General features: G+C 42.3%; 2 protein-coding genes across 4 annotated transcripts in view; one reads left to right on the top strand and one right to left on the bottom strand.

Moving 5' to 3' along the window:
- LOC106807757 (sulfate transporter-like) overlaps window positions 1-10,102 on the bottom strand; it is a 15,241-nt gene extending 5,139 nt beyond the window's left edge. Inside the window, exons 1-2 of one of the 2 annotated variants that reach the window (XM_014810206.1) lie at window positions 10,058-10,102; window positions 3,357-3,514 (exon numbers count right to left, since the gene is read on the bottom strand). In XM_014810206.1, the coding sequence (XP_014665692.1) occupies window positions 3,357-3,488 (132 nt within the window). In that variant the 5' untranslated portion in view covers window positions 3,489-3,514; window positions 10,058-10,102. Of the gene's footprint in view, window positions 1-2,062; window positions 2,465-3,356; window positions 3,515-10,057 lie in introns of those variants that run through there. The other variant, XM_014810207.1, reaches the window with a different exon arrangement.
- Window positions 10,103-10,262: 160 nt separating this feature from the next.
- The window catches only part of LOC106807753 (fatty acid hydroxylase domain-containing protein 2-like), a 22,305-nt gene continuing 15,064 nt past the window's right edge, over window positions 10,263-17,503 (top strand). Inside the window, exons 1-4 of one of the 2 annotated variants that reach the window (XM_014810205.1) lie at window positions 10,267-10,305; window positions 12,317-12,437; window positions 14,180-14,399; window positions 14,654-14,757. In XM_014810205.1, coding sequence (XP_014665691.1) covers window positions 14,212-14,399; window positions 14,654-14,757 — 292 coding nt within the window. In that variant the 5' untranslated portion in view covers window positions 10,267-10,305; window positions 12,317-12,437; window positions 14,180-14,211. Of the gene's footprint in view, window positions 10,306-12,316; window positions 12,438-14,179; window positions 14,400-14,653; window positions 14,758-17,503 lie in introns of both variants that reach the window. The other variant, XM_014810204.1, reaches the window with a different exon arrangement.

Below are 17,503 nucleotides of genomic sequence, written 5' to 3'. Positions count from 1 at the left end.
GTTTTCTTTGTGGTGCCTTCTTCCTGTCTTATTGTGTGCGGCTTGGTGTTCATTGTGGCGGCAGCAGCACTGTGTTGTTTATTTGTTTATTTGTGCATCCCCCGCTGTCTGGCTCGCGACAGGCATACGCACGCACGCCCCACTCACGTCTACGCAACGTCACTTCCGTGCACGCAACATATTTGCGCATGTTCTGGCGTTTTTTTAGCGGCAGACGTGCTATCTTGTTAGAGCGGGTGGGGCGCCAGTTATGGCCCGTTTCCTCAGGAGGGCCTGTGAGTGGGTTTGTGCTTTTGTCTTTGTGATTTTCCTGTGTGCTGGCTGTCCTTTTCTCATTGCTTTCTGCTGCCTTTTGTGTGCCTGCTCTCGTCTTTCGCCACCTACGGCACTTATGCCTTACCGCTACTTGGCACTTCCATCGCAGCTATGCGTGTACTCGCACCTCCCACGCGCACGCCACTTGTCGGTTCTCGTGGCGTTGTGTCTCGGTCGTGTTTCTCCTTTTGCACTCATTGGTTCGGACCTGCAGTCACGCACCAAGTCACCACGCCGCTTTCACGCTTCTCTGACGTCGTCCTCCAACGCACCGCACCGTCTCGATACTGCAGCTGCTGAGACGTCGCATACGCTCCGGCTAACGGCGTGCGCGGAGTTTGCGTACTACACACACGATTTTTTTCACACATATCACAACACAGTGATGTTTAGTTTATTCGAGTCCTAGTCATCATTCGAGCATCCACAATTGTCTTTTCCATCAGCGACCACTTCTCAGTTCACACCGTCACCCTCTGTCCACGGTCTACTATGAGCGTATCGGTGTCTATATTGGCCTGTGTGTATGTTTTGTAATCTGCGCACGCTCACATAAGTTTCTGTTTTGATGTGCGCTGTTATCTTTCGTGTCGGTGGCTCCGCAATTCCGTCCACACATCGCGCCCCCGTTGCGCGCCCATGCATTTTCCTCTACGTTCTCGTGCTTCCTTTTGCTTCGTGTTATCCTCTTCTGTTTTGCACCTCTTGTGCTCGTTGCGTGTGTTTCATCCTCCTGTTCCTCGCCCTCTTTGTTTTTCTTTCCTCTGGTTCCTCTTGTGCGCTGTGCTCTTCGTCTGCTTTATCTGTCTGCCGTGTTTCCTTGTGGTTCTTTTGCTTCACTCGCACGCGAGTGTTTGCTTCCTTGATGTTGTCGTTGTCTTTTATCTTCGTGGTCGTCCCCTAAGTTTTCTTCCGGCCTCCTTGGTTCCCGCTTTCCTCGTTTCTTGCTCTTGTTTCTTTCCCGCTGAATGCTTCTTAGCCCGTCTGGGCTTTCGTGGCACGAACGCACTGCGTACCGTCTACTACACTGCAACACATGCTCGCATGCCTCCTTCTTCTGTAAGCCAGATTTTCCTCAAACTATCCAGTTCCGCACCTATGCACACTCTTCTGCGCACTTGCCGGGTTCGTGTTTGTTTCTGTGCTCGTCATCTGTTGTTCTACCATGTATGTCGGTTCTCTCTGTGGCGCTGTGTGTCGTAGCGCTCGCGCTTTCGGGCCCGATGTGGTTTTTGGCTGACTGGGTTCTGCGGATGCGGCACCGCACGCGCAGCAACTGCACCAATCCCGTCGCCTTTCGAGCCCCTTCTTTGGTTTCTCTCCCCGTCACCTTCTGTATACATAGGTCTTTAACCCTCTGGCTTCTTTGCCAGATGCCCCTACCTCGCAATTCCGTCACGTGCACGCGAGCCCCTCAGCGTGCACAGCCCCTAGCCTCTTGCTGCAGTCGGTGTTTACCCTTTTGTCGCATCATTGTGGTGTGCATTCGTCCTCACACATACACACATCCATTACCAAGACCGCACCCTGGCACTGGATTCATTCACTGAGAAACTTTCACCCTAATCGATCAGCAATGGAAAGCTCGTCTCGCCACTAATTTCCTAGAACTGTCACACAAGGTCGCTGCCATTTAGCCGACGCTGCGTGTCACCTTGTCAAGCTGCAAGACACCTTGTCACGATTCGGTGTCACAGAGTCGTCACTGCAACACAGGTGCCGCATTCCATGCACACAGAACACTTACCCGTGGAAGCAGAGGTGTTACGGCGTCTCCCATATCAGGGTCACGGAAAATATTCAACCCAACTCTCACTGTGCAACAACGGTCTCCAGCCGAACTCGCCGCTTCTCCGTCTTTAAGGTGGGAGTTTAACAAATGTGCCAACTTTTAATTGTTGTGCTTCTACACTACACTACACTACACTACACTACACTACAGTGCACTGGAGATCACAGTACTTTACTGCACTACATTGTATTCCGCTGCACGACACAACACTGCCCTACACAACACTGCACTACACAACACTGCCCTACACAACACTGCACTACACAACACTGCCCTACACAACACTGCCCTACACAACGCTGCACTACACAATGCTGCAGCAATAAAATGCTGGTTAATATACCAAAGCTGCGGGTGCCACGCACGCACGTAATCTAATCTGGTTATGTTTGCAAGGAAGCCGTTCCACCACGACACACCCTTTAGACGATCGGTACTGTGAGGCAGACGAATGAATCGGTAGTCAGGAAAAGCAGCTGAACCCCAAGCAAGCTGTATCCGCGGCGGAATTATTGACAACCGAGAAGAGAAAGGCACGTTGTGCACCGCTAACCGGCCGACTGCATATATGGTTACAAGCCCTCAGCTCAACTGTAAGTCAATTAAAACTAATAACTGATACGGGAACGCTGCCAAAGCCTGTGTGTGTTTAACCCCATTACAGTATATATAATGCAATAATAGTACCAGCACACACCAATCTAGCGATTAAATGAGCTTTCTGGCAGTATTTCAAAATATATCTGGAACATGACACAATATATCGTATCATGTAGTTTGTGCAATCAATGTCACGATGTACATAGTTTCATCGCATCAAGCATTTTGTTGGCTTGAAACCGGCATATGTATCAAGTTACGAATATTGTTGGAGTCAGATTGCGATCAAAATACACGCACTGCTTTTTTGGAGTGTAATCCAAAATTTTGTTTCAATGAGTCGCATTCACAATGAAGCAAAACACTGCAAATTAATATTGGATGCCAAGTACAAGTACATCTGCCCTGAGCCAACTGTTAACATCACAGCTACCAACAACGGTCGTCCATCGATAAGATCTAACAAGATGAGACAGCTTGAAATTAAAATTCTGAGCGAGTTCCATTCAACCCCATTCATTTTAACTTCATTTAAATTCGGTACGCGAGTGTTACCTTCCGATCGGTGCGATAAATCATAAAACTACAAAAGATCTGCGGAAATCGATGACACCTGCCCTAACCAGATGAAAGTGCTCGTCACATTTACCTGCGTGTAGATCTGTCTGTCGACGACGTAACGTAGGGGGGCACACTTAGGCGCCGGATCCATAAAACCCTCTTCCTCACTGTCCCTTTCTGCTGCTTCTTGCGGTTTGTTGTTCGCCACTCCTCCACGCATCTTGGCTGTGCTCTCTGGCCGGGCGTCTGCTCAGGTAAATGAAACGCACACAGGTGACGCACTCCTTTTACGGTTTGCGTGACCAACCTATCTCATTACTATGTGGGTACGGGACCCTGCGCCTATTCTTGAATACAACAGGCAGATCCAAGAGTAAGCTTGCCCTAGAGGGAAATGACTAGGGCAGCGCTACGCAGATGTGGACCTACTTTTGCCTTTTGCCCTTCAGCAGACAATAGAATGTAGGTCCGGCACACAAAGCACTTCCTAGTTTCGAGTCAGAGTTAGCAAACCTTCTTACTTTCTTTAACAATCTATGTTACTAGTGCAAATGCCAGGTATCTCAATGACACACACTGTCAGCAGTATCATTGAAAACTAATGCTGTGGCAGGGGATCACAATATTCTTGCAGATTCATATTATATGTGTTAATGGGGTACCGGCGGAACTAACCAAACGATGTCAGGGCGGCGACGCTGATGCGCCAGATCGGTTATTCAATGCAAATTGTGATAGTAAAAACACTTTAGGCAGCTAAAGGTTCCCTTAGCTTCATATGATCGTCACAGAGCTGACAAAAAGCCATCACAACTTGCACAGTTGTGTCTATGCGCAGTACTATAAATATTAGAGGGGGTGCCAATGTAGATATTTCTTGAAGTGAAGTTGAGCAGATGAGTTTAAAAATGGTGGTGAACCGTGCCCCGCCTGTAGCTGCGCCATTGTATACAGACCTGTTAACCCCCCCCCCCCCCCGCAATAACGCTATTGCGCTATAGGCGGACATGAAATTATTAACTCTCATATCTCTGCAACGAATTGAAGCTACATTTCTAGAATATCTAGCATAATATAAACACATGGACCTAGACCTGACTACTTGCAGGTTGCTGGAGTAACCGACGTTACGACAGCGCTCTAAGCGGAGCAGGTGCGAGCATAGCCGGTGTCTCATTGAAATACTGCACCGAATCCTCAACACTATTGATCCATCCTAGAATAAAATCTCAATAAAAACCCAAGAGATTGCAGTTTAATCACAAATGCATAAGACATTTAAACACAAAAACAGTAGTGCCCCCTTCATCATGTACATTCCATTTCCTAAAACATACTCTTGCAAAGTAAATCATAAGGTAAGATTATATGACAGTGCATTGTAAAATTCAAACACATGATTCAAAGCAAAAGTGTACATTACTCCCCCATGAACTGCAATTTCACAAATAACAAGACAGACTCACTTCACAGATCTATGCAGCTACCTTTTTAGATATTAAAATAATCATCACAACTAAAAAGTTCAAATATTTCTCAAAGCACAACTCAACACCTAAATGACAAATATAATAAAAGTTTCACACGAAATCACATTTTGTAAAACTTATGGCATCATAGGTTCCAAATTCTAAAAAAAATATGCCAGAAAAGTGAAAGGCAATTTATGTTTTACAAAGTAGGAGATATTTGACATGGAATCCAGGACTCAAAGGGTAATGCAGGAATCTGATGGGAGTGTACTGCACTAACCCAAGATAATTTGTTTTGTAACATTTTACTCTCAGGTACTCTGGTGATATTTTTGGGGGATGTAAAGGTTACACTAGCTGCGTTCACCGAAGGAGAAAAGTTGCGTTTACACGCTAAATATACGCGGCTTGCTTAAGACGGCTTTGGCTTAGCCGCGAAAATGCTCTGGCTTGTGAACTTACGCGGAATCATAATTCCGCTGGCAACTAAGCGCGCGTATTATTCGCCACCACAGCTGGCCGCGTATTGATCTGTATCGTGTGACGCGCTAGACTGCTACCCGTTCGCTCACGACGTTAGCGTAGTGTGGAACTGTCGACCGGGTACCAGTCTATATTATAACGCGAGCTAGCTACAGCCTCGACTCTTGCTATCTCGGGTGTGATACGCATTTTAACCGAGACTTAGCAGCCAACTAAGTACGGTACAGGCGTAAGTCGGTTATACGTTGTGAACGCACTATAGCTATGTGTAGCACTGACACTGAAAATGCAGCAAGTCCACCCAAGAGTTCTCTTGTTTGAATTATCACCCCTGCTGCATTTGGGTAGAACTTAATTTGCCCAAAAAATCTCACCAATTCTGCAGCAAGATGTTACTCACTTGTGACAATATAAACAAGATGCAATGCCGTTTAGAACATCGAGTAATGGCACGCGATTGCAAGTCTGGATTAACTGTCGCTACTACCTAGCTCCAAATACATGTCACGGCCATCAACTCCAGGCCAAAGATAGGTACGGCTAAATTAAACATTCTGGGGCAATTTCATGGGATAACGAATAGCGCCGGTAGGGATTTTTGGATATTAATACCACCATAAATGTGCTCGCTTTTAGTTTTACATCGCCATAGATATAAAATTATTCACATGATTTGCAATAATTTTCTAGGTAAATTTATTCTATCTAAAAGTGTAAGGGTAGAGTAAATTTGGAACAAGTGAATCAGGACCTTGTGTTTTAAGGTGCGGCGATCGCGCTCGCGCGCCATCGCGGTCGCGCCTGGATTGTCTAGAGAAGTGCGAAAAAACTGCATCTAATGCATTATGCAAAGAACGCACTTTCTTTTCTTTCTTTTTATTTCGTGTTTTATTTTTTCATTAATTTCAACTTATAAAACGCGAAAATAAACGCAAACGGTGTGTGGATTGTAAGCATCTACGGACATTGCCGAATCTAGTCGGTTCACATGTTTATAACCGACAGTCGCAACAGCGCTCTAGAACGCTACGAATGTGATTGGTCTGCTATTTAGATAAAGTTTAGATAAAGTCCTGCTTTGAAAATTAGAGTGTTGTCGTCTTTTGACTAAAATGCTAAATGGGGGATTGGATTCCAAGTTGACCACATGTTCAACACTTGACTGAATATTTACTGTTAGTTAAACCTGATGAAAAACAAAATTATCACCAAAAATACACCTACAAAAACATCACCTAAAAAAATTAAGAGTACAAATGCAGGGCTATTTTTACTTACCAAATCTGGACATGGCATTTCATGAAGTCTAGTTTTCAAATTTTTTCCAGGGGGCTGCCCCAAACCCCCTATGTTTGCCCCGTGCATGCCCTGCTGGGGCACTCCGATGCAAATCACACACCTCGTTTCTCGCTGCTAAGGTGTAGCGATTTTTCACTCGCCTTGCCTTTTCCAAAAGCACAAGGACTTGACGTGACTATTTGGATACAAACAGATAGCAAGTGGAGATGATTGGTCGCGTATTTTGCTATGTGCTGATGTGGCAGTGTGGACTATCGTGTGACATGTGTCACCAAATCACTAGAAAGTAAGTTGTTCTATCACAAGCGAATCTTATACCTGATGAGCTTTCAGATACGCAAAATTAAAGCACAATCATCTAATATACAGTACTCTTTCTAACCCCAGTGGCAATTTACATCCCAAAACTACGCAAATCTAACACAGTTTACAGAATGTCAGAAAGCTGGCATTTGTTCAAAAAATAGGAAATAATAAGACACGATTAACAGTGGCTGTAGGCGCAACTGAATGGGGGGGGGCGGAAGCCACACATACGGGAGCAGGACATTGCCAGGTTACCGGCAGAGGCAACTTGAATGTCTTGCGTTTGGGGTGGAGATGGCTTGAGATAGAAACTTTTTGCGAATTTGCAAGTGTCCTTTGATGCAATTCAGGCCGTCTCACCGAATCAGAATCTTAATACTGAAACATCAGAAAATCGAATTCTGCCAAAAATCGGAAAACTCTACATTATCTGAGAATTCCAGGCTGCTGCCTATCCATGGTCCTCACCTAGCTCTTAGTCCTACAGCAGTCTCACATGAGGCTCAACCATAGTTTGGGACCCTGTATAATATAGTTTGCATAATACCATATATATATGCTAAACTAATCCGGGGTGCTAAACTATTTGGTGGATTGGGATCCTGTAATGCTATTTAAAGTGACTATAGACTGGCCTAAGAAACGACTGTAAGCTGCACTCCATTATTCACTTATGTGCACAATGTCAATGATTTGTGCATTTTATATTCGCGCGTTATACTTATAAGTTACGCTGTGGCTATATGCCCGGCAGCCCGGCACGGTCTTCGATTTCCTAAATGCCTGGCAGTTTGACCTTGCTTGTCAGATGTTTCTGACTAACCCAACCCTAATGAAGATTTAATTAAGCACTAATATAATTTATTTAATTAAAAATTTTTTTTTCAATTCAATTTGTTGTAAATTAAACCATGTAAATATTTGTGTTAATTGGGAAAAATTGTTATTAAATGATGAAGATAAAAAAACTAAAAAATTTAAAAAAAATTAAAATAAAGCAGATGGCGGATTCGACAAAACCTTTCAGACGTAACGCCCATGCTGTACGAGCTCTGGCTATTCAGGGTTATTGAATTAATATATTATGTATGTGCGTGCATGATGTGGATGTGGACTGCCGGCGCATTTAGACATCGAAGACCGTGCCCGCTTGCCGGGATGATAGCCACTGCGTATAAGTTATAGTACCTGTGCACACTAGATACAATAATGTAACCCAAACCCAAGAGGATAGGGTTACAAAGCTGTCCCTATTCCTTTCTGCGGAGAATGCCCGAGTGAATCACTCGGGCGCGTTTGCTGGTGCGTTTTCAGATACTAGAACAACTTTTCCAAACTGCGGTTTGATTCCTAAACAGAACCTTTCTCGCGCTATTCGGCAAGCTTACTATGTTATCGCAATACTCTGTATTAATACTAATATAACTTACAAAAATTCGAGGTGACGGCGCGAATATCACTGAGCCGCCATTTCTGTTGACCTGTGACGTACGCATTTTCCCAATGCGCATAGCGATCGGCAAACGCAGCGCCCTCGGATTGGTCGGTGGAATCCTTCTCAACCGAAGTACGCTCACAGCGTCACAGAAATGGGCCGTCCGTATATTCGACGCTCGTTCACTTCGAATTTTTGTAACAGGTTATATTCAGTTTTAATACAGAGTATTGCGATACATAGTAACGTTCCCGTAATAACCCGACCAGGCTGTGTTGACTGAAACGTTCTAATAGGTATTCTACACCCTAGCAATACCGTTTACTTTGAGCTAGTTCGCGAATAGCGGAGAAGGTCTCGTGCATTAGCAATTAACCCAGTTTGGCAGTTTCTAGTAGTCTGAAAACGCCCAGCAAACCGGCGCCCGAGTGATCACTCGGGCATTCCTCCGGCAGAGAAAGATAGGGACACTTTGTAACCCTATTCTTGGGGTTGGGTTACATTATTGTAATCAACTGCACACTACACACTGCTACTGCTATAGTACCTAGTGGTGTGTGTGTAGTGTCACTGCGGCCAGACTGTACGCGTAACGCGGCCTATAGTACTAGTACGTTAGTATTCGTATTATTATACTAATAGTACTACTGAGAGCTAAACCCGACCAGGCTGTGTGACTAACGTCAATACACCCGCTGACATCCATCCATTGAAAAATCTTGTAGCTGTACAAAAACTAGACCGAACAATTACGTTATTTCTCAAATAAAATCACTATCTCTAAGCATTTCTGCCTTGTTTTGTATCAAGATTATACCTCACCTTTATAGCTATTTTCCCAGCGTTGTTATTAAAAACTAATACCTCAGTTTGCTGGTTCAAGTGTTTAATATTCAAGAGCCAAACCGAAATTTCAAGCTAACCGCACCCGCATGTTTGCAGATGCGCTGATTTTCGAACGGACACGCGGAAAACCCGAAACGACATAACACATACCATAAGCGTTGCTACTGTGCTGTTGGCGCGAGCATTAAAGAAGCATCACAGTACTGTATATATAAAATATTAAAAACATTTGAAAAACGCAGGAATCGGTCAATCTACAACACTTTAAAATTATCATTGCGAAGATATGTACTTGGCGTTGTATTTGCCTACGCACTGTGAATCAGGTCCATTGCCGATTTTAGTTGCACTGAACATGGCAGAATGGCGTGTCTGGTTGTTTGATCCAATTCATTCTCCAGAAAAAACGGCATCAACATGATAACTCAATAAATAAGTAGCGCCAGTAGCGCCAGTTACCGCGAGGCAAGCAGAGGTTTATAAGATTCGTTTGAACTTTGAGTAACTATTACATGTGACGCTAGCTGTGTTGAATGTTGGATTACCGAGCCAACTACAAGAATTGTGGGCAAGAATACTGAAAACGCGTATTCTAACCTCCTAAGCAATACCGTTTCTGGAGCTATACTTAGAGCTAGTCTTTTTGTTGTTGTGCTTTGGCTGTGGAGAGATGAATGACCTACCGCGTCAGATTACCATTGTCGAATTGAATAATATGACCCAACAATGTAGATCTGTACAGGACTAGAGTGTAGTGTTAGGCAATGTACTATGTAGGAGTGCAGGCCCTAGTATAATGATTGAACATGTTGTAATTGTAATTGTTAAATTGTAATGTTGATTGTGACATTATTGTAGGCTAATTGTAATTTTGTATTTACGCGCGTTAGTGAATTTTCATCATTTTGCTCTGTCCCCCGATATTTACGTAAGATTTGGTACGCTTACTGGGTTGATGAGCTGAAGTTCATCTGTAAATTTGTTTAGTATCCACGGACAATATATGAGTCAATAATCACTGCGTGACCACTTGATAAACAGGATTACGATTAGTATCCTTCTTGTCATTGTCATTACGATTTAGACGGGGGTATGCTCTTTTTACTTCACCGCCTGGTTGTAGCGTTTTACGAACTAAAGAAAAGACGACAAAACGAAGAATAGAACCAACGATAGAACTTCTCAAGTCGTTCAAGGTAAGCTCCTTGTTTGTTATTAATTTTTAGCGCAGAGTGTTATTGTATGTTCACTCTTCAGCATAATTATTATGCTCGTAACTAGATATATAGTTGTGTTAGACGCGTAGTCATGTGTATTATGTTGTGATCAATGAAGAACACTGGCACTTGGGAGCTGGGACAGAAGTCGAGTAAAAACTGAAAAGCATAATATGAACGCGACATTCACAATTTATAGTAGTTACTTTAGTACTACTTACTAGTAGGTACTTAGTAAGTACTAGTTATACCGCTGAGAGGGTCTAATGTGCCCCAGGCCCCAGGGTTAACTATCGGAGGTATCCCTGGGGTACGGTTCGATATCTCGGAACGTTACCCTGGGTAACTATTCTGCAGACGTACCTCGCCTACCTCCACTAAGTGACTAACGTCGTTTAGTAACGAGTCTAGGGAGTCACACTACGCCTACTCCTTAACCCTAACCGCTAACCCATAACCATATCAGATAGTTTCCAGGGTGCCCTCCGATAGTGTTCCTGGGTACATAGACCCTATGAGCAATACTACCGTACCTCTCAATTACAGTTCCACTGTTGTGTCACTGTATATCAACTTTCCTTCATAAAAACTAACGCCGCTGCGAGTGTGTTGTGTCACCATTATAATGATATAATAATATATAAAGCTTTATACATATAGAAACATTAGAAATATATGTCATTGTTATTGCATTCAATGCGCACATTGATTATATTGGTTCAAGGATATAAGAGCTGTCCCCAATTCATTTTCGCAATGTGCGACGTGCAAATTTATGTGCAAATGTTAACAGCTCTTATATCCTTGGGCTGATCGTATTGATTGTATTTGTGGAAAAGCGTCTCATGCTCAATCCTAGTTTAGGACCTCGACCATCATTTTCGCAAATGTGCTCAACTAAGCTAGGGTGCTAAACTAGGATAGGTTTGTGTCTCCTTTTATTTGCTATGTTACGCCGTAATCCTATCCTTGCCGATTCTAAAACTTGGTGCCTGGCTTTTAAAACTATATTTCTCACCTTATTAGAATATGCTTCGCCAGGCTGGCACACCTATAGGCACTTTAGAACTGCTCTAAGTTAGCATTCACATCTTATTGCCGTTCAGCATAAAGAGGTTGTTTTGATTCAGCTTGATTGGCCTCCTCTTTGTGTCTGCTTTCTCTCTGCTAAACTTATAACCTTTCATAAAATTTATCATGGTCAGGTAAAGATTGGCATTCCCTCTTACTTTTAATGAATCCTATTCCTAGCACTCGATCATCTGAGCGTGATCATTGCTTCTGACATGTACCATTTTCAAAGGATTCCTTATTGTTTAGCTTCTTCGTTTAACTTTTTGTCATTCCATTTTGGAATTATCTTAGTCTTACTCCCTCTTTGGTTAATCGCAAAATGTAAGCTTTTTCTACTGTGGTCTGTAGTGTTGATCTGTCTATTTGATGAATTTTGTCTCTCTGTGTCATCATAGCCCCTTGGACTTAGAAGACTAATCTTTATGAGGTTATGAGGTAGACTTACTTGGTATCAGTATGTGGGCATAACTGCATCCAGCCTTCACATGATATGGACCAATAAATTGTGTCCTAACATTTTTATAATCCGATGATATTTTCGGCCCAAAATATCATAAGATTATATAAATTTTATGGCACAATTTATTGGCTTACACATGACGTAGTGACACACTAAGCTTTGGCACTGGCACAAACTAACAAAACAAGAAAGGAGACTATATATATATATCTCTTTTTTTAAATGTTTGTACTCGATGGTGTGTGTCACTTTAGTGCACTCAGTACTAAGTTTGAACAGCATTTGCATGGAATTATTAGGTGAAAAACAGTAAATAAACATTAAAAATTTTGTTAGTAAATTATGCAATTCGTGTTTATTCGGTATAATCTTATTATTGAGATGCCCCAAGTGCCTGTGAGAATGTGTTCAATCAAAGTCCAAAAACTCAGTGTACTAGTAGTTTTGTGATTCTAGTTTCAGTTGTTGGAGTAAGAGTAGTTCTGCCTCATCTGCACTGTCATGTATTGCAAGATGTATTGCAAGATGTATTGTTGCATGTAGGCTCTACGACTGCCACATAATAAGAAGCGAGAAGGTAACTTAAATAGCTATATTGCGTGTAGACGTTGATCACAGCTGCCTCAGGCTGGAGTGAGAGAAAGTTCATGGTTAGTGAGCCATGATGCTGTAGTAAGGTATGGCATTAGTATTAGCTGCACCAGTGTCGCCTTTGGAATGCTACCATATACACAGAATCTGCACACTGAGTTGCATACATGTGTCACTATAAAGGAGTCGAGATTCAAAGGATGTATTTCATAGGACAATGTCATTGAGACTTAGTAGTCACGGGTTCTCACTATAGGCTTTTAACATTTGTCGAATCTGACACTGACAGTGACATGCCTTCAGAGCGGAAGTTATTTTGGCAACACCCCAGATTCTTCTGTCGTGCATAAATTGCCTAATTGACGTTCTGTCATTTCCAGCAGTATTTACTTTTGACAATCCCAACGCAATCATGCAGTGTTTTCACAGCTTCACGTATTTGTCATCAAACTGATTGAGTTTACCTGTGTGTTGCGGAGCCTTATAATTCATGTGGTTGGCTCTAATTGGTACAACCCCCTCGTGGGCTCCCTTCCATCTATTAACGACATGCCTTCTAAAATCCTGTGGAAACCCCTGAGTCGCAATATAAGTTATAGTTCGTTAACCAGACAAGTTTTCCACCTGTATAACACCAGAATAATATAGCAGTTTGATATCAAAGCCTTAGGCAGTCTATTAGCAATTCTATGTTACGTAACTACTAGTTTTCGTGATGTGACAGCTTAACATGCTTTTTCGTTGTTGTTGTTTTTTTCTTCAATAAACTTCACTCCGATATGCGATAGCAAACAAAAAACAAAGACTGAAAGTAAAATTAATGAAGAAATTTGGACCAGCAAAACAAAATAACAACTTTAGTGGATAATACTAATAGATAAAGGGTTGTATTGGTAGAGTGCAGACAAAACCAAAAGTTTTATTAAACCTCCACACCTCTTGTCAGTATATATATACTTGTAAAAATATCTGATAGTATTAAACTGATATAAACGCAGCACCACAGACGATTAGCTTACAGAGGCCTTTTCTCAGTCGAAGTTGAAATAAAATCATTGTTCGTTAATGTTAATAGAGACACTAGGGCGTGAACTCAGGTGCCCTATACCAGGGGTGAATAATGCCAAATGTCATATGTTATCTAGGTATATTTGAAAATAAACACGCCGTGTGACGCACGATGATACAGGTTATTTCCAGACATTTCAAGGCCATCTTAGTTTCATAATGAGGAATGAGAATGGCATAGTTTACTGGCTTGTAAACGCTGCATCATGAAATGTGACTTACGCTGTGCACTAAGTTCCTATCCACTTTCTTCCCATATTGTTTTCTCACTAGCGGTGCCGGTGTTAAATTTATATGTTAATGTATGATTCGTGATGTCATTTATCCACCACAGTTTATTAGTGTCCTTGATAGCCACATGAGATTATCAATTGCCAGCACGCGCTCTAGATAAAAATATCATGCACCCAGTTCACATATCTTATCAGTTTATGATCACATGATTTAGAACATCACAACATCAAAGGACAAAATTTACTGTTGATTCGTGACAGCACAATGTCCATTTATATAGACTGACAAGTGACGTCACAGTTTAGCCATAAGGTTGGACTTCGTCAAGCGTAAGTCACTTGCCGTTTCTCTCTCGAGCCGTGCAGAAGGAAGAACCGCAAGTTCCACGATATCACGTAACGTGTGTATTCTCGTATTCTCACGCAGGACATAACTACAGCTGTAATATCTGGTGCAAGATGACTGAGTGTGAGCCAACCTGCACCCCAATGGGGAGGCTGGAAGTAGGAGAGGAGAAATCTGAGAACCCCTCCCTTCCTCCACGCCAGAGCACCTCCGTCCGCTTCATAGACTCTATCCGCAAGAGTTTCTTTGTGATAGGAACTTCCTTCGTTGTTCTAGTGGCTTTCAGGAACTCTGTGACCTGGTAAGTTCGGGAATGTAACCAATTCGTTGATGAACTGCACTGCAGTGAAAATTGCTGAAAATGTATTTTGTCTGATTTTATTATTTAAAATTGTGATGATGAGATTTCAAGGTTTAATATTAAGTTTGACGTCAGTCTGAAGACTCCGATGATTCGGACCACAGCAGATCTTTTTGTAGAAATGAAAAAACCTACATTCGGCTAGTAGGTGATCGAATGTGACATCAAATTTAACTTGATATATGAATTTGCAGGCATCTGCAGCAGTGCTGGGGAGCTTCAGGTGACTTCTGGCAAGGCCAGTGGGGCAAGATATATGATTGGTTTGAGGGCGATGAGTACAGGCTAACACTCATAGGTGAGTTGGGTGTGGCCACAGCTGGTTTCATCGTACATATTCGATCTGCATAGCGATGCATAGCGATGCATAGCGATGCATAGCGATGCATAGCGATGTGTAGTCATGTTCACGGGTTTGCTTCCTCGTTCACACTTGTAATTTTATCTAGTTCGTGTCCAGGCGAGAAATACTTTCCATACCGTTGCATAACACAGTGAATTGTATTGTGTGGCCGACCAGATTATCATGAGTAAAAGAGAACCTGGAAAAATAGTGAAATGTTCGTACATCACACTAGAATAAACGTGGTTTTATAGTAGATAACTAGATATGTATAATAATAAATGTTTTCCTGGACTTTACAATCGGCACTTATTGGCGTTTCGCTTTATTTTGCTGAATGCGGCATTGTCCTCAGGCTTTAATCTAATGATTCATAAGGTCACTTGTAAATGACTGCACATTTACAGCAATGCATGGGGTGATGGTATTAGGTGAAGAGGGATGATTATTAGACTATTTCGTTGTTTGCAATGCAGTCACAGGGGCGTGTACAGGATTTGTAACAGGGGGGGGGGGTCTAACCGTAACCCAAACTTTCGAGCATGCGAAGGGGAAAAAAAGGAACAGAAAAATTTTGAAATTAGACCCCCTTAGATGCGTTTTCTGCGCGAGCAGGTGGGGGACCAGACCAGACCTGGACGCCCCTGAGTCATGTATGTGTTATTAACTCGTCATCTCTTTACAAGATAAAAATGCGCTCATGCATACAATTGTGAGATCTCTGTGTCAGGCAATGGCAAAGGCACAAGAGATTTCCTTGGCCTTATTTCGATAGTACAGTGAATGTTGTAATGTGATGGCGTGCCTGTGTGCTTGCATGTGTGCATGTACGTATGTATGTATATATATATTAAGAGCTCATAATAGAGAAGAGTATGACACCGTTTTAACAGCATTTTGCATAGTTTTCAACTTGTAAATATTCTATCAATAAGTGAATAAATATATTCAAACTTTACCTTGTTTTCGTCTATCATTCTCCCTTAATCATATGACACCACCAATTTACCTGAAAATCGTATGTGTTCTTCAAAAAAGTTCTTTGAATACGACACGGTGTCACACAGTTTTCCCAAATGTTCACATCTATTCGGCGCAAGTTTATTATCGGATTAGTGTTCTATTGTCTATGACGGAATGCTGGGGGCTGTTGGGGATATTAGGCATCGAATTGTATTCAGCGTGTAGCGTTTCTAGCGTGCTAGAAATAAATGTGTGCTCACGGCGAGCTAGCAGCTGATTTTAGCTGTGTTGTCATCGTGTTCCTGATGATAAGGAAACGAAACAAGTGCTGTTACTGTGCTTACCTAATATCCCCAACAGCCCCCAGAATCCCGTAGTTACAACCTGGTGCTGCCGCCGCATATGAACATGTGCCGAATAGATGCGAACATTTGGCAAAACTGTGAAACCGTGTCGTATTAAAAGAACTTTTTTGAAGAACACATACGATTTTCAGGTAAATTGGTGTTGTCATATGATTAATACCCAAGAGTTCTCTGGTTTGAATTATCACCCCTGCTGCATTTGGGTAGAACTTAATTTGCCCGAAAAAAATCTCACCAATTATGCACAAGATTTACTCACTGTGACAACATAAACAAGAGCAATTGCCGGTTAGAACACGAGTAATGGCAGCGGATTGCAATCTGGATTAACTGTGAGCTACTACCTAGCTCCAAAACATGTCACGCCACTCAACTCCAGGCAAGATAGGTATGCTAAATAAACATTCTGGGCATTTCTGGCATAACGAATAGCGCCGGTAGGAATTTTTGGATATTAAACACCATAAATTTGCTCCCTTTTACATTACCATAGATATAAAATTAGTCACATGATTTTGCAATATTTCTCTAGGTAAATTGAGTTCTATTTAAATGTGTAAGGTAGATAATTTGGACAAGTGAATATTTGGATACAAACAGATAGCAAGATGGAGATGATTGGTCACGTATTTGTGCTGTGATGGTGGCGTGTGACTATGTGTGACATGGTGTCACCAATCACTAGAAGTAGTTGTTCTATCACAAGCGCATCTCCTGATAGCTGCTTCAGATACCAGCAAATTAAACACAATCATCTAATATACAGGTACTCTTTCTACCCCAGGGCAATTTACATCCCAAAACTACGCAATCTAACACAGTTACAGAATGTCAGAAAGTGGCATTTGTTCAAAAAATAGGAAAATAATAAGACACACCGACAACAGTGGCTGTAGGCCACTGAATGGGGGGGGGGGCGAAACCACACATATGGGAGTAGGACATGCCAGGTACCCGGGAGGCAACTTGAATGTCCTTGCGTTTGGGTGGAGATGCTTGAGATAGAAACTTTTTGGAATTTTCAGTGTCCTTTGATGCAATTTCAGGCCGTCTCACCGAATCAGAATCTTTATACTGAAAACATCAGAAAATTGGAATTCTGCCAAAAATCGGAAAACTTACATCTGTGAGAATTCCAGTCTGCTGCCCTATCCATGGTTCTCACCTAGCTCTAGTCCTACAGCTAATCCTCACCATGCAGGCTCAATCCTGGTTTGGGACCCTGATATATATAGTTCGCATAATACCAGGAGTAAGATAATATAGGAGGAGTATGACAGTCCAAAACACGTGAAATTCAACATTTGCTTGCCTAATTTTACCGATGATATATTACATGCAACTCCTATATTATCTTACTCCTGGTATTATGC

The sequence above is a fragment of the Priapulus caudatus genome, unplaced genomic scaffold (genome assembly GCF_000485595.1).
Source record: "Priapulus caudatus unplaced genomic scaffold, Priapulus_caudatus-5.0.1 Scaffold232, whole genome shotgun sequence".
Lineage (NCBI taxonomy): Eukaryota > Metazoa > Priapulida > Priapulimorpha > Priapulimorphida > Priapulidae > Priapulus > Priapulus caudatus.
Note: the sequence above shows the minus strand (reverse complement) of the source record. Positions and strands in the feature narration are given on the sequence as shown.